Genomic DNA, 19,462 nt, shown 5'->3' with positions numbered 1-19,462 from the left:
CCCGACTTCCAAGTCTATCTCCACCTATGGTCAACCCTATACACACGTTGCCTTCACAAAAATATTTTTTGGTTGCCTTCGCAAAAGAAAATTGTATTTTTTCCGGGTAATTTTTATTTCACATCACAAGAAAAGGTTATCAAGAGTATATTGAAATTTCTCATTCGCCCTATGACTGCAGCTTAATCATTTACCCTCTAGATGGCAGTCAACTCTACTTTTCGGACTATAAACAGTTTTTAAAAATAAGGGTGGCAACTCACCTGTGCATGAAGATACAGAAAATTTATCCCTCTCCCTCGTGTTTCTTTTGCTGTCTTCCCGAGGAAATAAAGGTGGGGTTTTTATTAATTATATACAAAAAAACCCGATTTGGTTTTTTTTGTGTGTATCTGCGTAGGTATCTTAATTGTGTTATTTGTGGTAATTGGACGGCTTAATTAAGATGACCGCCTCCGTTAAAGGTGGTAGCGATGGACGGCATGTTTTGTTTGTCTCGCACAAAACAAGGGGTATCCGTCCACGAGGTGCTTTAGGCTATATCATATCTCGCTGTGTTGTTTATTCACTCGAGTGACTCGCTTTCACTATGAGTTAAGATACTGCGGAATATTGTGAACTTTAATCACAATATTAAAAAAAACATTTATTATTCATTGCTTATGTTCATTTGGGATGAGTAAAGCCAACGCATTGAACGTTACATTCATTTATGAAATTTGATGCCTTACATACGGTTTATGTTGTGATCAAACTCATTGCGATCAAATTGGGGGGGAAGGGGGCTGGCAAATTCGCACCCTGACCTGTCTCATTTGCATAATGTGTTCGGTGTATTAATAGAAGATGGGATGTGCCCCCGAACTTTCGGGTATCCAGCAGCTTGAACCCACTATAATTGATGAGTATTCGACGCAAAGTGCCACCTTTCAGTAAACGAGGGCAGTACTTGAGGCTCAATTACATTGAGTATTCTGGCTACTCACTGCTATTAAAGTTGTTATTGCGTAAACTCGCTCTGCTTGTGCAAGTAGAGTTGAAGGGTGGGCTACTTTTCTCGTTACTCTGGCGTTTTTATTACATCTTGAGTGCTTTTTGGGACGCCCCCCCCCCCCTTCGATTTGGCTCCCAACAAGAGAAATATACATAAAGCAAGTGAAAGAAAATAAGTTGCTCGTGTGCAACTTATTTTCTAGTGCATTACATCTAGATTATGAAATCTAGTGAGTGATTGAAATTCTGCTGCGCTAGTTGAAACCAGTCCACTCGCCCAATGTAATTGAGCCAGTTCAGGTTGGTCCAATAGCCATTCGCAAAATTTTTCTTTGACTAGAAATAAAATAACCTTTCTCTCAGGTGAGATAATAGAAATAACCAAGTCAGGGCTTGACAAATTGAAAAAAATATTTAAGTAGCCCAATTTCTCAGGAGCAAAGCCTAGTTCTTTGCTCAAGAAATGGAGCAAAGAACTAGGCTTTGCTCCTGAGAAATTGGCCTGGCGCCTAAGCGTTTTTTCGATTTGTCTTCTGAAATTGTCCTAAAATTCAATTTTGTAACCAATTCGTAACGGCACAGACTTTTAGAATTGCAAATCAGTGTATATACACACTGTCCTCTTACCCTTATTCCAGTATCACACTATAAAAGATGTTTTGTAAAATAAGTTTCACAAAGAAATATGATAGTGTACTAGTAATAGTTTGTTCATGGATAGCATGCGTAACCTTTATCTTGAAAAGAAAAGAGCATTCAGAGAGTATAAAAGGGGATGAGGTGACCTATCATTGTTTACTGATAAAAGAAGAGTGTTGAAAGTGATAAGGGATAGTAAAAAGAAAGTTGAATCTAGGTTTGCAGATAACATTGGCTGTGACTTAAAATCGATACGTCAATAATGGATGTAAGGGGATGGTTGCCCCCCCTCCTCTCGATAGGAGGCTCTAGGTTAGAGAGCAATGTAGGCATGTGTAGTGCTTTCAATGACTTTTTCGCGTCAGTTTTAATGGAGATAATGATATTCGATATACGGGTATTGCATGGAATAATAAAACCCTCAACGATATTCAAGTAGGAGACGTGGAGGTCCTGAATCTTCTAAGAAATGTATGTGCAAGCAAAGCACCAGGACCAGATGATATCTATCCCAGGGTTCTCAGGGAAGGTGCTAATGAATTGTTGGGTCCAGTCGCACAGATATACAGGAATAGTGTTGCTGAGGGTATCGTCCCAAGGGATTGGAAATTTGCTAATGTTTTTCCGATATTTAACAAGCGCAGTAGAGAAGCTGTGTCCAATTATCGTCCAGTGAGTTTGATGAGGTCCCTCTCGAAAATTTTGGAAATTATCAAAAGGCAGTTTGAAGTAGATAGACGAGAATAATGTAGTGTCGAATAATCAGCATGGGTTCAGGAAGGGGAAGTCATGTGTAACTAACCTCCTTTGTTTCTATGATCACGTGATTAAGGCTTTGGGTAAGGGAAAAATGTAGATGTTCCTAAATGTACATGACCTTGATTTCCAGAAGGCATTCGATCGTGTCCAACATGGTAAACTCTTGAAGCGTTTACACGAGATTGGAATTGGGGGCAACTTGCTGAATTGGATAGAATCGTGGGTTAAGAGATAGGTCGCAATGAGTTATGTTGAACAGGGAATTCTCTGGTTGGACAGACGTCACAAGTGGAGTTCCTCAAGGAAGTGTCCTTGGCCCCATATTTTTTTCACCTTTTATCGATAAACTCGATCAGGGTATCGATGGGATTACTAGCAAATTTGCAGATGATGTGAAGCTAATGGGGGTAATCGGGAATCAAAACTATAGGGAGTTGCTCCAGACCGACTTAAACAGGATTGCAACATGGGCAAATGAATAGAGCATTACGTTTAGCGTTGGTAAGTGCATAGTCGCCCTTTGGTTCAAACAAGCCACAGTTCTCTTACGAGTTGAATGGTGTCACTATCCTGGATGTAACTAGGGTCACCAATTTGGGAATTCTCATTGACGAGCGGCGTAGGTTTTCTGAACATTGTTCAGTGGTAGTCATAAAATCGAATAGAATGCTTGGTCTTATTTTCAAAAAGGTCTCTTCGCATTTTCCTAAAGTCATTCCGTGTTTTCGTGGGTTAGTTCCTCCTGGACTAGAGTATGCTGTAAGGTTTTGGAGACCATACCTACAGAGGGACATAGACTTGGTTGAAGGGGTGCAGAGAATAGCTACGTGTGTCGTTATTGGCACACTGGGCTTGAGTTATGAAGAGGGACTTCATTTTTTTTAATATGTTTACATTGAATGAACACAGGTGTCGAGGAGATGTGATTGAAGTGTTCAAAATTTTCAATGGGATGGATAGGATGGACCATGAACTTTTAGTACACCGCCAATCGACTGCTTTTAAATCACTTGAGAATAATTATTTTTGATAAGAATATGCTCTGGTAGTTTATAATTATAGTCCTTTGAGAGAGTATTCTCTGTCCCCATTTCTCTTCCTGTCAAGAAAATGGGAAATATTGAAATTTGTAGACCACAATATTGAAGTTTGAAAGCAAGAAAATTAAACCAATAGGGCTGATTTTTGCACAACTTTTGAAGAAATGCAAGTGATACAGAATTTAAGTGTATGTGCATTGAAGAAAGCAACAGTTCTGTATCTTAGAATTAAGGTGATTGTATACGAATGAACCGAAGTTGATTCAGGAAGGAAGTTAATTTCGTTTGTTGTGAACTTATTTCTGAAAATTTACTAATGTTTTAATTAAATGGTTTCTAAAATCTTCATAACTGAACTTTTAAAACCTCTCATCATGACCTGGAGAATATTCTCGAACTTAAAGTTGTCGTTGTGGGTGATTATGCCAAAAATAGTGTCGTTGTAAATGTTTCAGGCAATGAAAACTGATTTATATTTCACAATATAGACAAAATTAGTAAAAAAATTTAAATTATTTAAAAGAAAAATGAATATTCTTGATTATTCTACGATTTTTGCATTCAGGAGAATATTCTCGCATCTCTAGACGCAAGGCTGTAATGAGAAAATAGAGATAGAGATGGGTGATTTTTGCTGGGCCAGTGAAATCAGGCTATGTGGATATTATGCTGAGTTGAACGCGGATGTGTCACCGGGAATCAAACTCTGGACCTCTTGCACATCGGACAAATGCACTGACGATTATACCTCTGAGCCAATATTTTTTATACAAATAAAAGGCTACAACAAACAAAATGCCTAACGAGGTGACTGAGAAAAAGATGCCTGCAACAAATATAGATACTTATATTTCTAAAATACAGCAACCCAATTAAAAAATGTAATTATAAACAATAATTCAATACATATATGATTGAAATATTATACAATGCCCGGCTGTCTTATGGCGCACACTTATGGCACAATACTTATGGCTGTCTTATTCTAAGTATGGATAGCTTCTCTATTTACCCCAGCATGTTTATCGTTTTTTCGATGAACTTGAACATTGAAGGACCGGACACACCCCGCTTCCCATCTCAAGGAGATATCAAAGCGTTCCCGAAAGATGGGTGCATCCGGAATTTTATTAAATATGTATATATATCTATATAAATTTGTATAACAGAATAAAAAGTCCAATTACAAGCGTATAAATCAATGGAATAATTAACTTAATAATTAATGGATAAATTTGAACAGCAAGTAACCCCGACCGTGTGGTTTTCATTATTTTTTTAATTTTGTCTTTTGTTTTCTCAGCTTTTCGAATTGTAACCAGTGCAGATACATTAAATCTACACAATCAGCCATAACACCGAAAAAAACAGGAAATAACGTGAAAAACGTCACAGAAAAAGCAAAGCCTACTTTGAGCAAAACAAAATGGCAACATTAAGCTGGGAAAGAAAATTAGGTCAAATGGTGCCATTCTACATCATAGAACCTGGATGAATTATGTTGGCAACATATCACTGTTTTGGTGCATACAAAAATTTGGCGACAAAATGGTATACCGTATATTGGAAATTAGCCGGATGGACAACGCACAGTAAAACCATCTGGTTCACCTTCACTTATTTACATCGTACTTTGCAATTGATGCATTTTTCACTATGCTTTTGAAGTGGTCTCGAAAGAGCATCATTCTTCAATAACTTGCATGCCTTCATAATTTACTGTGCATCGTCAAAGAGAGTTGATAGACGACTGTGGAAAACTCCAAACGAATAATATATATATTGTGCATAGACACAGAAAATAATTACCTGTGTTTTGGCCAAAAATTGTTTTTGTAACCGTCATTTCTGTCATTTTGCTGTGGCTTGAGTCAATCTTATAGGACGGATACGGAAATAGTGCTATGAAAAAAAAAATAATTTAGGAATTGTTTGTAAATGCATTACGATATGATTATGGTGTCTTAAGACACCTATACATTAGCACACTCATCTTTCAACGCGCGCTCCTTGCAGCAGTTTTAATCTGTTCATGGGTATACAAACTTCCTTTGTGTTTGTTGAAAAACATCGTCCAGGTGGGTCCAGTTAAAATAACTCAAAGTATTCACAACATTACAAATTACTGAACAACCACATGCAAATGCTTTCATTTCGTGATCTGTTTGCTCTAATTTATACACTCTGTAGGGGGGGGGGGGTACCCTACTGTATAGTCCAACTTTTTTTTTAATTTTTTGAGTGGGAGCTCTGGTTCTGGTCATTGTCTTCAACAAGCCTTTCAATATTATTAAATTTCCAAAATACAAATACAACGCCACAACAGGCAAAATGCCCAACGAGGTGGCTGATAAAAAGATGCCCATAAAAATATGGTTGTCATATGTTTCAAAAATACAGCAACCCAATTAAAAATGCAATTAACACAAATTACAAACAATATATACACATGATAAAATATTATACAATGCCCATAAAGAATACTTATGGTTGTCTTATTCTAAGAATGGATAGCTTCTCGATTTACCCCAACATGTTTATCGTATTTCTTTTTAAACGTGTCAATTGTGTTACAATTTACTACCTCCGGGGGTAAGCTATTCCATTTATTAACAACCCTATTGGAGAAAAATTCCCTGCGACACCATAACCTTGCATTGTCCCTCACCAACCGATACTGGTGTCCCCTTGTAAAAGCAGTCGATTGGCGGTGTACTAAAAGTTCATGGTCCATCCTATCCATCCCATTGAAAATTTTGAACACTTCGATCATATCTCCTTGTGGCAATATTGCCGATGATGTGGAAAAAAGAGATGAACGACTCGCGAACGTATTAAACATTTTAATCCGTAATTAATCACGACATCACAATTATTAAGGAAAAGAAACATACACAGAGAAAATTGAGAACTAACTATACATGTCGAAAATCCAGAGCGAACTGACTGGGGACGACTCAGCCTCGTGGCTGTAACAAGAAGAAACTACTCGCTCGATTATACAGGCAAAATTGGCTCATCGGGCCAAAACATGCTTTTTACAAAAATTATAATAATCCCCACAGTACTCCCCCCTGAGACCGTAAGTCGGTCAGACTGGAGGAATTCGAAACCTTACAGTTCGTCCAGAACGAGTTGTGACAGTTCGTGGAGGATCAGTTTTTGTCTTGTTCGATTCGGAACAGTTTGCTTCTCTTGTAAGTTCTTGTGGAGTATTGAGGAAGAAGGACGGCTTGAGACGGTCTATCGACACCGTTTGAGACTTGCCATTGACGTCCAAGGTGTAGAACTTGTCAGTTCGTGCGAGAATCTTGTAGGGTCCGTTGTATGGTGCCTGAAGCGGTCGTCGAACTCCATCCACTCGAACGAAGACGTGGGTAGCTGTCGGCAAAGTCTTATGGACGAAGATGTCGTGCTGACCATGATGACTCGCCGGAACAGGTTTCAGGTTCTGCATGCGCTCTCGGAGATGAACCAAGAATTGGTCAGCTCGTGGGGAGATCCTGCAAGAATGAAAATACTCACCTGGCAAACGCAGCGTCTCACCATAGACAAGTTCTGCGGGACTAGCGCCAACATCTTCCTTGAGGCTGCAACGGATCCCCAGCAAGACGGATGGCAATGCTTTCGTCCAGCTGTTGGACTGGAGACACATGATGGAAGCTTTTAGCTGTCTATGGAATCTCTCGACCATCCCGTTAGCAGCTGGATGGTATGCCGTGGTTCTTGTTCTCTCTGTACCCAGTAGACGAGTGAAAGAATGGAACAGCGCAGATTCGAATTGTGCACCACGGTCAGTCGTAACAACCTCTGGGACACCAAACCTTGAAATCCATCCTGCAAAGAAAACTTCAGAAACAGATTCAGCAGTTTGATTAACCATAGGAAACACTTCGGGCCACCGAGTAAATCTGTCAACGCATGTGAGACAGTAGGTGTAGCCTTGCGAAGGTGGTAGAGGGCCAACGATGTCAATATGGACGTTCCTAAACCGAGATTTGGGTAATGCGAACTGTCCAAGTGGTGACTTGACATGTCTGCTGACCTTGCTCTTTTGGCAGGTAATGCAACATTTAGCAAAATGCATGCAGTCTTTTTCCAGAGATGGCCATATGAATCTGCTTTTTACCAGCTTTGCTGTAGCACGTCCACTTGGATGTGACAGCGAGTGCATAGAGTCAAAAACTGCTTTTCGTAAGCTTTCAGTTACAAGAGGTCGAATAGCACCTGTTGAGACGTCACATTGAAGATCGGGACCATCGGAAGAAACAGAAAATGGTTTCAAGTCCAATCCGGAATTGTCAAGCTTACAGGAATGCAAACTTTCATCGCGTTGCTGTTCCTGTGCCATGAGTTGATAGTCAGTATTGACTGGCAGTTCTATGCCTGCCATACGTGAAAAAGCATCGGCGATAGGATTTTGCCCGCCAGGAACATGCTGTATGTTGGTAGAAAACTGCGATATGAATTCGAGTTGTCGTAACTGCCTGGGAGAACACTTGTCTGTCTTCTGGCAGAAGGCATAGATGAGAGGCTTATGGTCACAAAGAATGGTGAACTGCCTACCCTCCAAGAAATGACGGAAGTGCCGAATAGCAGAATAAATTCCCAGTAACTCGCGATCGTAGACACTGTAGTTCTTTTCCGTTGCAGTGAGCTTGCGGGAAAAGAAAGCAATGGGCTCAACTGTAGTTAAATGTTTTTGATTCAGAACGGCTCCGAGACTTGTGTCTGAGGCGTCGGTCATGAGAATCAATTCAGCGTCTTGTTTAGGATAAGCCAACATGGCAGCATTGGCGATCATGTCCTTGCAAGTCTGGAAAGCTTTCTCAGTTGCAGGGGTCCAAGCAATAACGGTTTTGTCTTTCTTCTTTTTACTTTTCACCAGGTCATGAAGTGCAGCTTGTTTTTCGGCTGCTTTGTCCAGGAACCTATGGTAAAAATTTATGAGAGCTAAGAAGCGTCTCAAATCATACACCGTGGTAGGCTTCGGGTACTCGGCGATAGCACTGACCTTTTCGGGTAATGGCGATATACCCCTCGAAGATATGAGGTACCCAAGGAAGGGCAATTCGGTTTGGCCAAATACACATTTCTTGACATTGAGGACAACGCGATATTTATTGAGACGTTCAAAAATTTTGCGTAAGTCCTGCAGATGCGTGGTTTCGTCTTCACTAGCCACTAAAATGTCGTCGAGGTATACATAGCAATTGAGACCACGAACGACTTCGTCAATGAATCGCTGGAACGTCTGGCCTGCATTTCGCAAACCGAAAGTCATGCGAGTGTATTCAAAAAGTCCTATCGGAGTTATGACAGCTGTTTTTTGTATATCTTTCTCGTTAACTGGAATTTGGTTGTAAGCTCTCACGAGATCTAATTTGGAGAAAAATTTTTTACCATTCAACTCCATTCCAAAATCTTGGATGTGTGGCAGTGGGTATCGGTCCGGGATTGTAACGGCGTTGAGCCTACGAAAGTCTCCACAGACACGCCAGGATCCATCTTTCTTCGGAACGAGGTGAATGGGACTCGCCCAAGGACTTGAGGACGGACGAACTATACCCTGAGCCAAGAGCATCTGAAATTCCTGTCGTACCGCGTCTAACTTCTCTGGGCTAAGACGTCTGGCTTTTGAAGCTACAGGTTGACCATCAGTGAGAATACAGTGTGTTGTTGAATGATCAATAGGAACTTGATTGAGGGCAGTCTGCGTAATGTTTGGGAATTCGGACAGTAGCTGATGGTACTGGGAAGTACCAAAAATGGTCTTCAAACCAGGAGGCTGACCGGGCAAAACATTACCTCGTGCGTTAAGAGATGTCAATTGATCAATGAGTCGACGGTTCTTGATATCAACCAATAACTCAAATCGTTGCATAAAATCAGCTCCCAAGATAGGGCCGGAGACATTGGCGATGACAAATGACCAAGGAAAGTCTCTGCGTAAACCCAAGTCGAGCACTAAATGTTTATTGCCATATGTTTTAATAGCGGTTCCATTGGCAGCGTATAAAATGAAGTTTTCGTCAACAACTGGTTTGCGATCACGTATGTGATTCACGGGAAAGACGGAACATGCCGCGCCTGAATCGATCAGAAAACGCAACCCAGTGTTGCGATCTGGAATGAATAAGCGGCAGTTAAGTCGGCTAACATCAGATGCCGCTAGTTCTGATGAGCTCGCTCGTTTCCCGAAAAATTACAGGGGCTGATGCATTTGCGAGCTTTCTCGGCGAAACGTCTGTGATACCAACAATGATTTTCGGAGGAAACACGATTTTTAGAACGATTTCTAGTTCTCGAATTCGAACGATTTCGGCTCTGAAAATGTCTTGTCGGGGAACGCCCCCGCGACAAAAGCTCAATTTGCTCGCTGAGAGCTTCTAATTTTTTTTTAACCGGTGAAATGTCGGTAACTTCGGCGATTTTGTCTGCAACCAAGGCCAACTCTGTCAGTTGATCTTTGCTGACTGATAATATTTGCTGCATGTTAACTGGGAGTCGTTGTAAAAACAATGATCTCAACACATCGTCAGAGACATGGTCTTGTGCTAAATCCTTCATCTGTCGCAACAGCTGAGAAGGTTTCTTATCACCCAATTGTAAGTCTTGGAGAAGCGAACGTAATCGCGCATTTTCAGATTCTGCGTACTGGGCGATTATACGGTTTTTAATTGCGTCGTAGGCACCTTCGCTGGGGGGGTTGCGTACTATATCGCTAACAGAAAGCAGTACATCATTATCGAGCACGGCGACAATGTTGTGGAATTTAGTTTGGTCATTAGTTATACCGGTAACTTGAAATTGGGATTCAACCTGAATGAACCATAGTTCGGCGTTATTTTTCCAAAGAGGGGGTGCACGAAATGCGACTCTAGCGAGTTGAGATTGAGGCGTAATCGCTGTGGTTGAAGTTTCGGTTGGCATGACGAAAAATAAATTTAGCGGCGGCCAACAAAATTAGAAAAAAGCAACTCACCCCTTAAAACGGCAAACTTGAGCGTTGAAATCCCCCAGCGAAGCGTCGTTCATCCGGTAAATGTGTAGGCGTGAAGAATCAGCATCGGTGATAATCAGGCAGCACCATAGTCAGGATGAATATCGTCGTCCATTTTATGTTGAGTTATCGTGAAGGCAGCGATGTTACAGGATTTCGGGTCACCAATGTGGCAATATTGCCGATGATGTGGAAAAAAGAGATGAACGACTCGCGAACGTATTAAACATTTTAATCCGTAATTAATCACGACATCACAATTATTAAGGAAAAGAAACATACACAGAGAAAATTGAGAACTAACTATACATGTCGAAAATCCAGAGCGAACTGACTGGGGACGACTCAGCCTCGTGGCTGTAACAAGAAGAAACTACTCGCTCGATTATACAGGCAAAATTGGCTCATCGGGCCAAAACATGCTTTTTACAAAAATTATAATAATCCCCACATCCTCGACACCTGCGTTCATCCAATGTAAACATATTCAAAAAATGAAGTCTTTCTTCATAACTCAAGCCCTGTGTGCCAATAAGGACACGCGTAGCTCTTCTCTGCACCCCTTCAACCAAGTCTATGTCCCTCTGTAGGTATGGTCTCCAAAACCTTAGAGCATACTCCAGTCCAGGACGAACTAAGCCTCGAAAAAGCGGAAGAATGACTTTAGGAGAACGCGAAGAGACCTTTTTGAAAATGAGACCAAGCATTCTATTCGATTTTTTGCCAACCGCTGAACAATGTTCAGAAAACTTAAGTCGCTCGTCAATGAGAATTCCCAAATCGGTGACTCTAGTTGCATCCGGGATAGTGACACCATTCAACTCGTAAGAGAACCGTGGGTTGTTCGAACCAAAATGAGCAACCATGCACTTATCTACACTAAACGTCATGCTCCATTCATTTGCCCATGCTGCAATCTTGTTTAAGTTGGTCTGGAGCAACTCCCTATCGCTTTCATTTCCGATTACCCCCATTAGCTTCACATCATCTGCGAATTTGCTAGTAATTCCATCGATACCCTGATCGAGTTTGTCGATAAAAAGTGAAAAAAGTATAGGGCCAAGGACACTTCCCTGAGGAACTCCACTTGTGACGTCTGTCCAACCAGAGAATTCCCCGTTCACCATAACTCGTTGCGACCTATCTCTTAACCACGATTCTATCCAATTCAGCAAGTTGCCCCCTATTCCAATCTCGTGTAAACGCTTCAAGAGTTTGCCATGTTGGACCCGATCGAATGCCTTCTGGAAATCAAGGTAAACAACGTCGACATTTTTGCTCTTACCCAAAGCCTTAGTCACGTAATCATAGAAGCAAAGGAGGTTAGTTACACATGACTTCCCCTTCCTGAACCCATGCTGATTATCCGACAATACATTATTCTCGTCTATCCACTTCACAAACTGCCTTTTGATGATAATTTCCAAAATTTTCGAGAGGGAGCTCGTCAAACTCACTGGACGATAATTAGACACCACTTCTCTACTACCCTTCTTAAATATCGGAGCAACGTTAGCCAGTTTCCAATCTCTCGGGACGATACCCTCAGCAACACTACTCCTGTACATCTGCGACTGGCCCCAACAATTCATTAGCACCTTCCCTGAGAACCCTGGGATAGATATCATCTGGTCCTGGTGCTTTGCTTGCACATACATTTCTTAGAAGATTTAGGACCTCCACGTCTTCCACTTGAATATCGTTGAGCGTTTTATTACCCCATGCAACACCCGTATATCGAATATCATTATCTCCATTAAAAACCGACGCGAAAAAGTCATTGAAAGCACTACACATGCCTACATTGCTCTCTACTTTTGAGCCTCCTATCGAGAGGGGGCCAACTGTCCCCTTACATCCATTATTGACGTATCGAAAAAATGATTTTGGGTCAGAGCCAATGTTATCTGCCAACCTAGATTCAACTTGCTTTTTACTATCCCTTATCGCTTTCTTCAACAGTCTTCTTTTATCAGTAAACAATGATAGGTCACCTCGTCCACTTTTATACTCTCTGAATGCTCTTTTCTTTTCAAGATAAAGGTTCCGCACGCTATCCGTGAACCATAGAGGGTGTGATGTACAAACACGCTTTTTTCGAACAAAGGGTATGACGTCGTGCAAAACAGAGGACAGCTTCGTACTAAATTCTTCCAATTGACTTACCACCCCTACTGATTCCAACCGGTCTTTGAAAACTTCCGCTAACCTTCTTCGCAAAACATCAAAGTTAGTTCTCCGAAAACAAGGAACCAGTCTTTTGTTATCAACCTTACCCGAGGAAAAGTTACAGTGAAATCTGACGATACGATGATCACTGGAAGAAAACTATTCCCCCACCGAAACATGTTCAACTAGATCCTCAGAACTAGTAAGAACTAAATCCAAAATAGCAGTACCCCTAGTGGCTTCTGATACATGCTGATACAAAAAATTTTCGAGCACCAACTTAAGAAAGTCTCTTTCATACTGATTTCCAGATGAAAGGTTCTCCCAATCAATACCCGGGTAATTGAAATCCCCTAGTATGAGAACCCTCTTTCGCTTACACATGTAGGAAATTTCATCATGCATTCTGGCGATATAGTTTTGATCCCTATTCGGTGGATTGTAACAAACCCCAACAATAAGCTTATGACGTCTTTTGTTCTCAAGTTCAACCCATATGGTTTCAATATCACTTCTCTGCACGTTACACTCTCTAGCCTTCAAACATGATTTCACGTATATCAACACTCCACCCCCTTTCCTATCAGATCTATTTCTCAAAAAAGTATCGTATCCGGAGATGTGTAAGAAAGATTCATCCCCATCGTTTGCCCAAGATTCTGTAATGGCTATAAGATCCAAGTCCTCCACAACTATCATAGTTTCTAAAAAATCTTTCTTATTACCCAAGCTCCTGGCATTTATTAGCACACATTTTAATTTACCCGGTGATTTAGTGTCAATCGAGAAGCCATCCAAGTCAGAGGTGGGTAATTCCCCGTCAGTACTGTTGTGATTATCATTAACTAACCCGCATTCCCGACTACGTAGTCTGGGAGTAAAAAACCTGACCTAAGACTATCGTAAACCTCCCAGACCCCTCTCTTATTTAGATGGATCCCATCCGAACGAAGCCACCTATCGGTAAATGCGGGAGGAAGCTCCAAGAACGTGACCCCAAGTGAGGAGCAAATGTCCTTCAGGCCTATATTGAATAGGTACTATATACAGTATACAGCAATATACAGTATGTTGATTTGCTGATTATTTTTGCCGATGCAATTCTGGGTTTTAAGTCTGCTCCATCAAAAATTCGCTTGCATTTAATTTTTTTTTTTCCTTCCAGATGAATGCAGAGAAGTTGAGCAAGCTGCAAGCCCAGGTCAGGATTGGAGGAAAGGTAACCAGTGATAGAGATTTTCAAATGTTATATTACACTAGCTATAATACCCGGCGCTGCCCGGGTTTTCTTCAATGAGACTGTTTGGATCACGTGATATCTCCCTCTCTCTTTCTTTGAGGGACATGCAAACCGTGTCTAATTTAACCAATATGACGACTTCCTGAGCGACTTCATGAAATAAACAAATCTAGATTTAAAGAAACATAGAAACGAATATATTTTTTTTCCTTTTTTTAAGGGGCGCTAGGTATTTCGATCCCCCCCCCCTCCCTCCCTGAACTTTAATTTATCCATCTGCCTGTTTCAGCCTTCAAAAATGCTTAATCGAAGCTGTGGAATTTCTTCGATGTACTTTACGGGCCCATAATTCATTTTAAAACATCCTAAACTATGAATTAATGCAGTTGAATATCAAAAGACAATACGGAGACATTATTTTTCATGCTTGAGAAGATATAAATAAAAAGTTGAAATCAATGTTATTGCATGAATGTCTAACTCAAAAGTAGGTCCGGCTAATTACTTCATTTTTAATCTCCTGGGCTTCTAAGCGAACTGAATATTTCAGAAATTGAGAATTCAATACAATTTTTAAAATTATTGATGGGGCGGAAAATCCCACTAATTTCCGCATTTCGATAGTAAAATCGACAATTTTAGCACTGATTTCTATGAGGATCACTCTTTTCCTGACTCTCAAAGCGATGCTGATGATGACTCTGACGTCTATTCAAAAAGCCTCATTACTGGGAGTATATTGAAAATGTGGCAAACCATTATAAAGGCATAAACTATTATACATATACTAACAGGATTAAAGAAGTGACAAACCGTTGTAAAGGCACATACACGTTTGAAACGCATTGCTAGGGAACCACGGTAACCAAAGTAAACGTTCGGAAAGTGATTGTTGAGGCCCAAAAACCATTGTTGCTGGACAGTTTTTTGCCCATTTGGGGCATTTGCCCTGGGCTGGCGAAATTTTAAAGTAGCCTATCGTTCAAGTCGGGTCCCATTTGGTATATATGCAAAATTTGGCAACGATCGATCTAAAATTGTAGATTTGTATAGAGAACACACAGACAAACAGAAAATCAATTTTATATATATAGATTAGTGTATAGGATGCATAGGTGTACACCGAATTTTCTCGGGGGGGGGGGTCATATTATTTTTCCTTCTGTGGGGGTTTAAGTTAATGATATATATTATTCAGGGCTCCCACTTTTCCTACTTTTTGATGAAATGTCTTACTTTTTAGTCTTTTCTTTTTTACCAAATCCTGTCTACAATATTCGTGTAATTTGTTTTAATTGAGCAGGGAATCATCGATATATTGCCAAATAGTACAAATGTTGTAGATTGCGATTAATTCCGTCAAAGCAGAAATTGCATCATTTTTAAGGTTATTTGGGGAGGGGGGGACGTAATGTGAACCATTTGGTTTATGAGTTTTTCATTTGCTTTCGTTTGAGGGTTCAACAAGTAGAGTAGTCATTAAAAACTTCTGTCTGGATGGAAAAAATAATTTTGCATTTACTTTTCATGGTCTTGGACAGTAACTAACAGTCATCATTCAAAATTATGGTGCACATTTCGTGTATAGGTGAAACAAGTGTTTGCAGTACAAAGTAGTTGGATACATAAAGCCTTTTCTAGATTTGGTGATTCTGATAGTACCCAATAGCATTCCATTGTCTTCTGTACTTTTAGGCCATACAGAGGCGCAAACGATGTACACGACACTTGGCAAAGAGGTAGAAATTAAAGTGCTTCATTTTTCAAAAAAGATTACACTGGTATTGAACAGTAAAATGTAAACAAATCCCTTTAAAAAGAGGGATGGCAACGCAGTAAAACCATCCGGTTCACCTTGACTTATTTACATCGGAACTTATGTAATTTACACATTTTGCACTGTGCTTTTGAAAGTGGTCTGGAAGGAACATCATTCTTAAAAATCTCACATGCCTTTATAATTTGCTGTGTGTACTGACGAAGAGAGTTGAAAAATTTTTGAATAAAAAAAATCAGGAATATTTTTAATGCTACGATTATGGTGTGGAGGGGAGGGGGCTGCTTTTTCCTACTTTTTGTAATTTTTTGAGTGGGAGCACTGATTATTTCATCTTATTTTGCTTGCAGCCTGTTCAGACTAATCGTCAGAGATTAACTTTTATTTTAAAAAAAACTTAATAGGGCCCCCATAAGCATTTTGGGAAGCCATATCTTACAGCCTGTAATGTCTCTTGAGATACTGCCTCTACTTCAAGGCTTGGCTCAGGTGCCATGGTTACTACAAAATTGGTTATGACACCAATTTTCTATATGTAATTAGTAGTTTAGAAGCTAAGGATGGCACAGTTGCCTGATTTCAATGGTAGCATTTTTCTATGTTGGCCCCAACGCAAAATGTTTAACATTGTTCTGCAATGAGCCTTCGTCTTACTGGAACTGCTCTGCAATAAAAAATCCCCGTAATAGTGTTTTCCGCACTTTAAAAAAAAATCTAGATTCTTAAGTAGGGCTAATTGTTCTATGACGTACATAGCAGATTTCTGTATATTCTGCTTTTAGGCATGTTGGTAGATATACCAATTCTCATTCTACACTAATGTCTATGGTTATCCACATGAGCACGGCTAATATCTCGGCATGACTCGGCTAATATCAAAAAATTCTGGCTTTCGCCGGTCCCTATGAATCGGGGTCATCACTGAGTTGCCGTACTTTTTTTTTGATAATTATGGCCACTTATAATTAGCCATAGAAAACCATAATTATGATGGTTAGCTATGGCAACCCTAAAGATGTAAGAAATCTGAATAGTGATATCTTAGTGATACATATATAGGGATGTATAGAGATAGACATTTAAGGGCTGGTGAAATCCTGAATTTCGGACACTGGCTGAGTGGACTGGGCTTGGCACTTCCCAAAGTGGCCAACTTTGTGTTTTGGCAGCTATATATATATGCAGTGAACCTCGTGGTTGTAATGATACTCAAGGGTCTGGAGAAACATTGTTAAGGATAACAGAACTGGACTAATTGTGCAAGAAATCTTAAGTGCCAGAACAATTTTTAGGAGCCATTGTCCAGGGCATAGTGACCCTCTTCCATGTTTTTGGATACACTAATATAAATTCCAAACATTTTGTGGTGCTCTCAGCCTGCAATTTAGAAACTACGCAGGGGAAATTTTAATTGTCAATACAATTTTCTTTTTAGTCACTGGCGATCCCGCACCTAGGATTTGTCAAACCCTGATATATATAGTAGGTATTAACGCTGCGAGAAGTGCATCAGGATCAGAGTAATATTGTAAAATAAAAAGGACTGGGCGATTATTATAGTTGGCGTTGTGCAAGATTTTTGCCGTATATTCTTGGTATATTTTTGCCCATAAAGTCATTTTGGTATTATTGTCCTGATATATATTTTTAATTCTACTTCAATGTTATACAGGGAACAGCCAGACGAAAGAAGAAGGTTGTTCACAGGACGGCTACGACAGATGACAAAAAGTTGCAGAGTTCCCTGAAGAAACTTGCAGTCAGCAATATACCTGGGATCGAAGAGGTTTTTTTCCCTCTACTGATTTCTTAAATTTTGTTTTTCTTGAATTTAGAAATAACAGTTGATTTTCACACTGAAGGAAGGCCCCACATTTGTTATCTCAACGACGTTTTACTCGGCTTATGACAGTTGTAAACTAGCATGATGCAGATAAAACTTGAAAAATGAATTAAATAAGCTTTTATTCGCTGAATAAAATGATTTATTTAATATTGCATTGTCAGACATGCCAACTCCCCAGATTTAGGCAGAGGACTCCGGATTTTAGCCAAAAATTTTATTTTCCTGTCGATTTTAGCAGAAAACTTAGAGCATTGACTGCACTATACATCATTTTCGGTGTAACGCTTTGGGGATGAAGAAGGAATTATGGTAGAACATATTGATTATCCAAACAACAAAAGCCTTAAAACAATCAAATTCAGCCGGCTTATTCTGAAAAGTAAATGTAAAAAAGCAGTGTATCACAAAGGAAAAAATAAAATGGTAAAGCAAATACACATACGCACATGATAAATAACGCCTTCAAACCATTCAAAAAAAATATCTTTAATTGCTTCACCTTGCTTATGACATTCTGGAGTCTCATCCCATAGTAGTTTTAACATTAAAAATTGAAGCAGGTCAGTGTTAGGCCGCGATTCTAACAACTTGAGACATTTTGTGACACTGTTCTGCCTTGCTGTGCATTATTACATCTGCCATTGGTTCATTTTCATCACTTTCATGATCATCCTGATCAATTTGATTGTTCACTTCCACAATTTTTTCTGTCATCCAAAAAAATGATATCCCAGATCGTTACTAACAATTTTCAACCACTGATACACGTCCTCTTCATGCCAGGACTGAAATGCGGGGCATTCCTGAAGCCAGGGGTGGGAACTCTGCGCCGCACTGCGCCAAAACTAATATCTTGCGCCATCCTGCTCCAGTAGCGTATTTTCGCATTTTTCTGCGCCAAATAGCGAATTTTGCCCGGAATTTCGGAAAGGACGCCAAAAATTTTTTGTTCCTGCTAGCCACGAAACGTTTCTTTACGAGAAGAGCGTGTTTTATTCCACTATACTTAAACTATCACCTTAAACTATCGGCCCCTGATCGGGCTTTCCATCGCGAAACCCCGATATTGTCCGTGATCGTGGAATTGAAGATGGTTTGCAATGCCTTTCAGCTTTAAAGTGCAAATTCGAGTGTTTCCGTTTAAAAAAAAAAAGTCGTCACTGGAAGCAGCAGAAATTACTGTAGTCGATTGCCATTGTGTTAAATCCCGATGTTTCGTGAAAAAAGTTTTCATTCCGGGAGTAAAAAGCGCATGTTCGCCGAATTACGAATGTTAGTTTAGAAACTTTGCCGAATAACGAGCGTTAAATCGCCAATGTTGCTGGATAACGAGCGTTAAATCGCCAATGTTGCCGGATAACGAGCGTTAAATCGCCAATGTTGCCGAATAACGAGCGGTAAATCGTCAATATCGCCAAATAACGAGCGGTAAATCGTCAATCTCGCCAAATATCGAGTATCAGATCGCCAATCTCGCCAGATAATGAGTGCTGAATCGCCAAACATCGAGTTGTTTCCTCCAAAATTCTCTCCCATTTTGCAACAATTTCTTTCCAAGTATAAAAACATTTAAAACTTATAAATTTTTTTTAGCTCATTTGAAGTGCTGCTGTTCAAGGCAGCAAATAGTGTCCTCAGTAAGCAAAAATCATCTTAAATAGACGGGTGCAAAAAATTTTATGACAGCCGCTCTTTCAAACAAGGTGTCAAAAGCCTAAAACACCAAAAACAAAAATCAAGCTGATGAAAAGATGTTTGATAACAAAAGACAGTGCAGTTTTATTTTGAAAAGGGTTGAGGGTTAACGAAAATATTCTTGTTAATTTCACTGCTCCAATTTATAAATATCTGCTCCGAATCCCATATTTTGCTGCTCCAAAACTGCTCCGAAATGGACTTGGTCACTTCTCACCCCTGCTGAAGCATATCTAAGCATTCTTTTGAATCTGGAAGATTTTGATCATCTTCAGTGGTTGCATTGAAACCATGAAAATAC

General features: G+C 40.0%; 1 protein-coding gene across 1 annotated transcript in view; it reads left to right on the top strand.

Moving 5' to 3' along the window:
- The first annotated feature begins 228 nt into the window (after positions 1-228).
- Positions 229-19,462, top strand: part of bic (bicaudal) — a 32,497-nt gene continuing 13,263 nt past the window's right edge. The window contains exons 1-3 of the mRNA XM_089240588.1: positions 229-335; positions 13,769-13,822; positions 17,293-17,406. Coding sequence (XP_089096714.1) covers positions 270-335; positions 13,769-13,822; positions 17,293-17,406 — 234 coding nt within the window. The 5' untranslated portion in view covers positions 229-269. The remainder of the gene's footprint in view (positions 336-13,768; positions 13,823-17,292; positions 17,407-19,462) is intronic.

This window comes from Pholcus phalangioides, unplaced genomic scaffold (genome assembly GCF_987345545.1).
Source record: "Pholcus phalangioides strain wild (caught in Gottingen) unplaced genomic scaffold, Ppha-v1.0 ptg000013l_1, whole genome shotgun sequence".
Taxonomy (NCBI): Eukaryota; Metazoa; Arthropoda; class Arachnida; order Araneae; family Pholcidae; genus Pholcus; species Pholcus phalangioides.
Note: the sequence above shows the minus strand (reverse complement) of the source record. Positions and strands in the feature narration are given on the sequence as shown.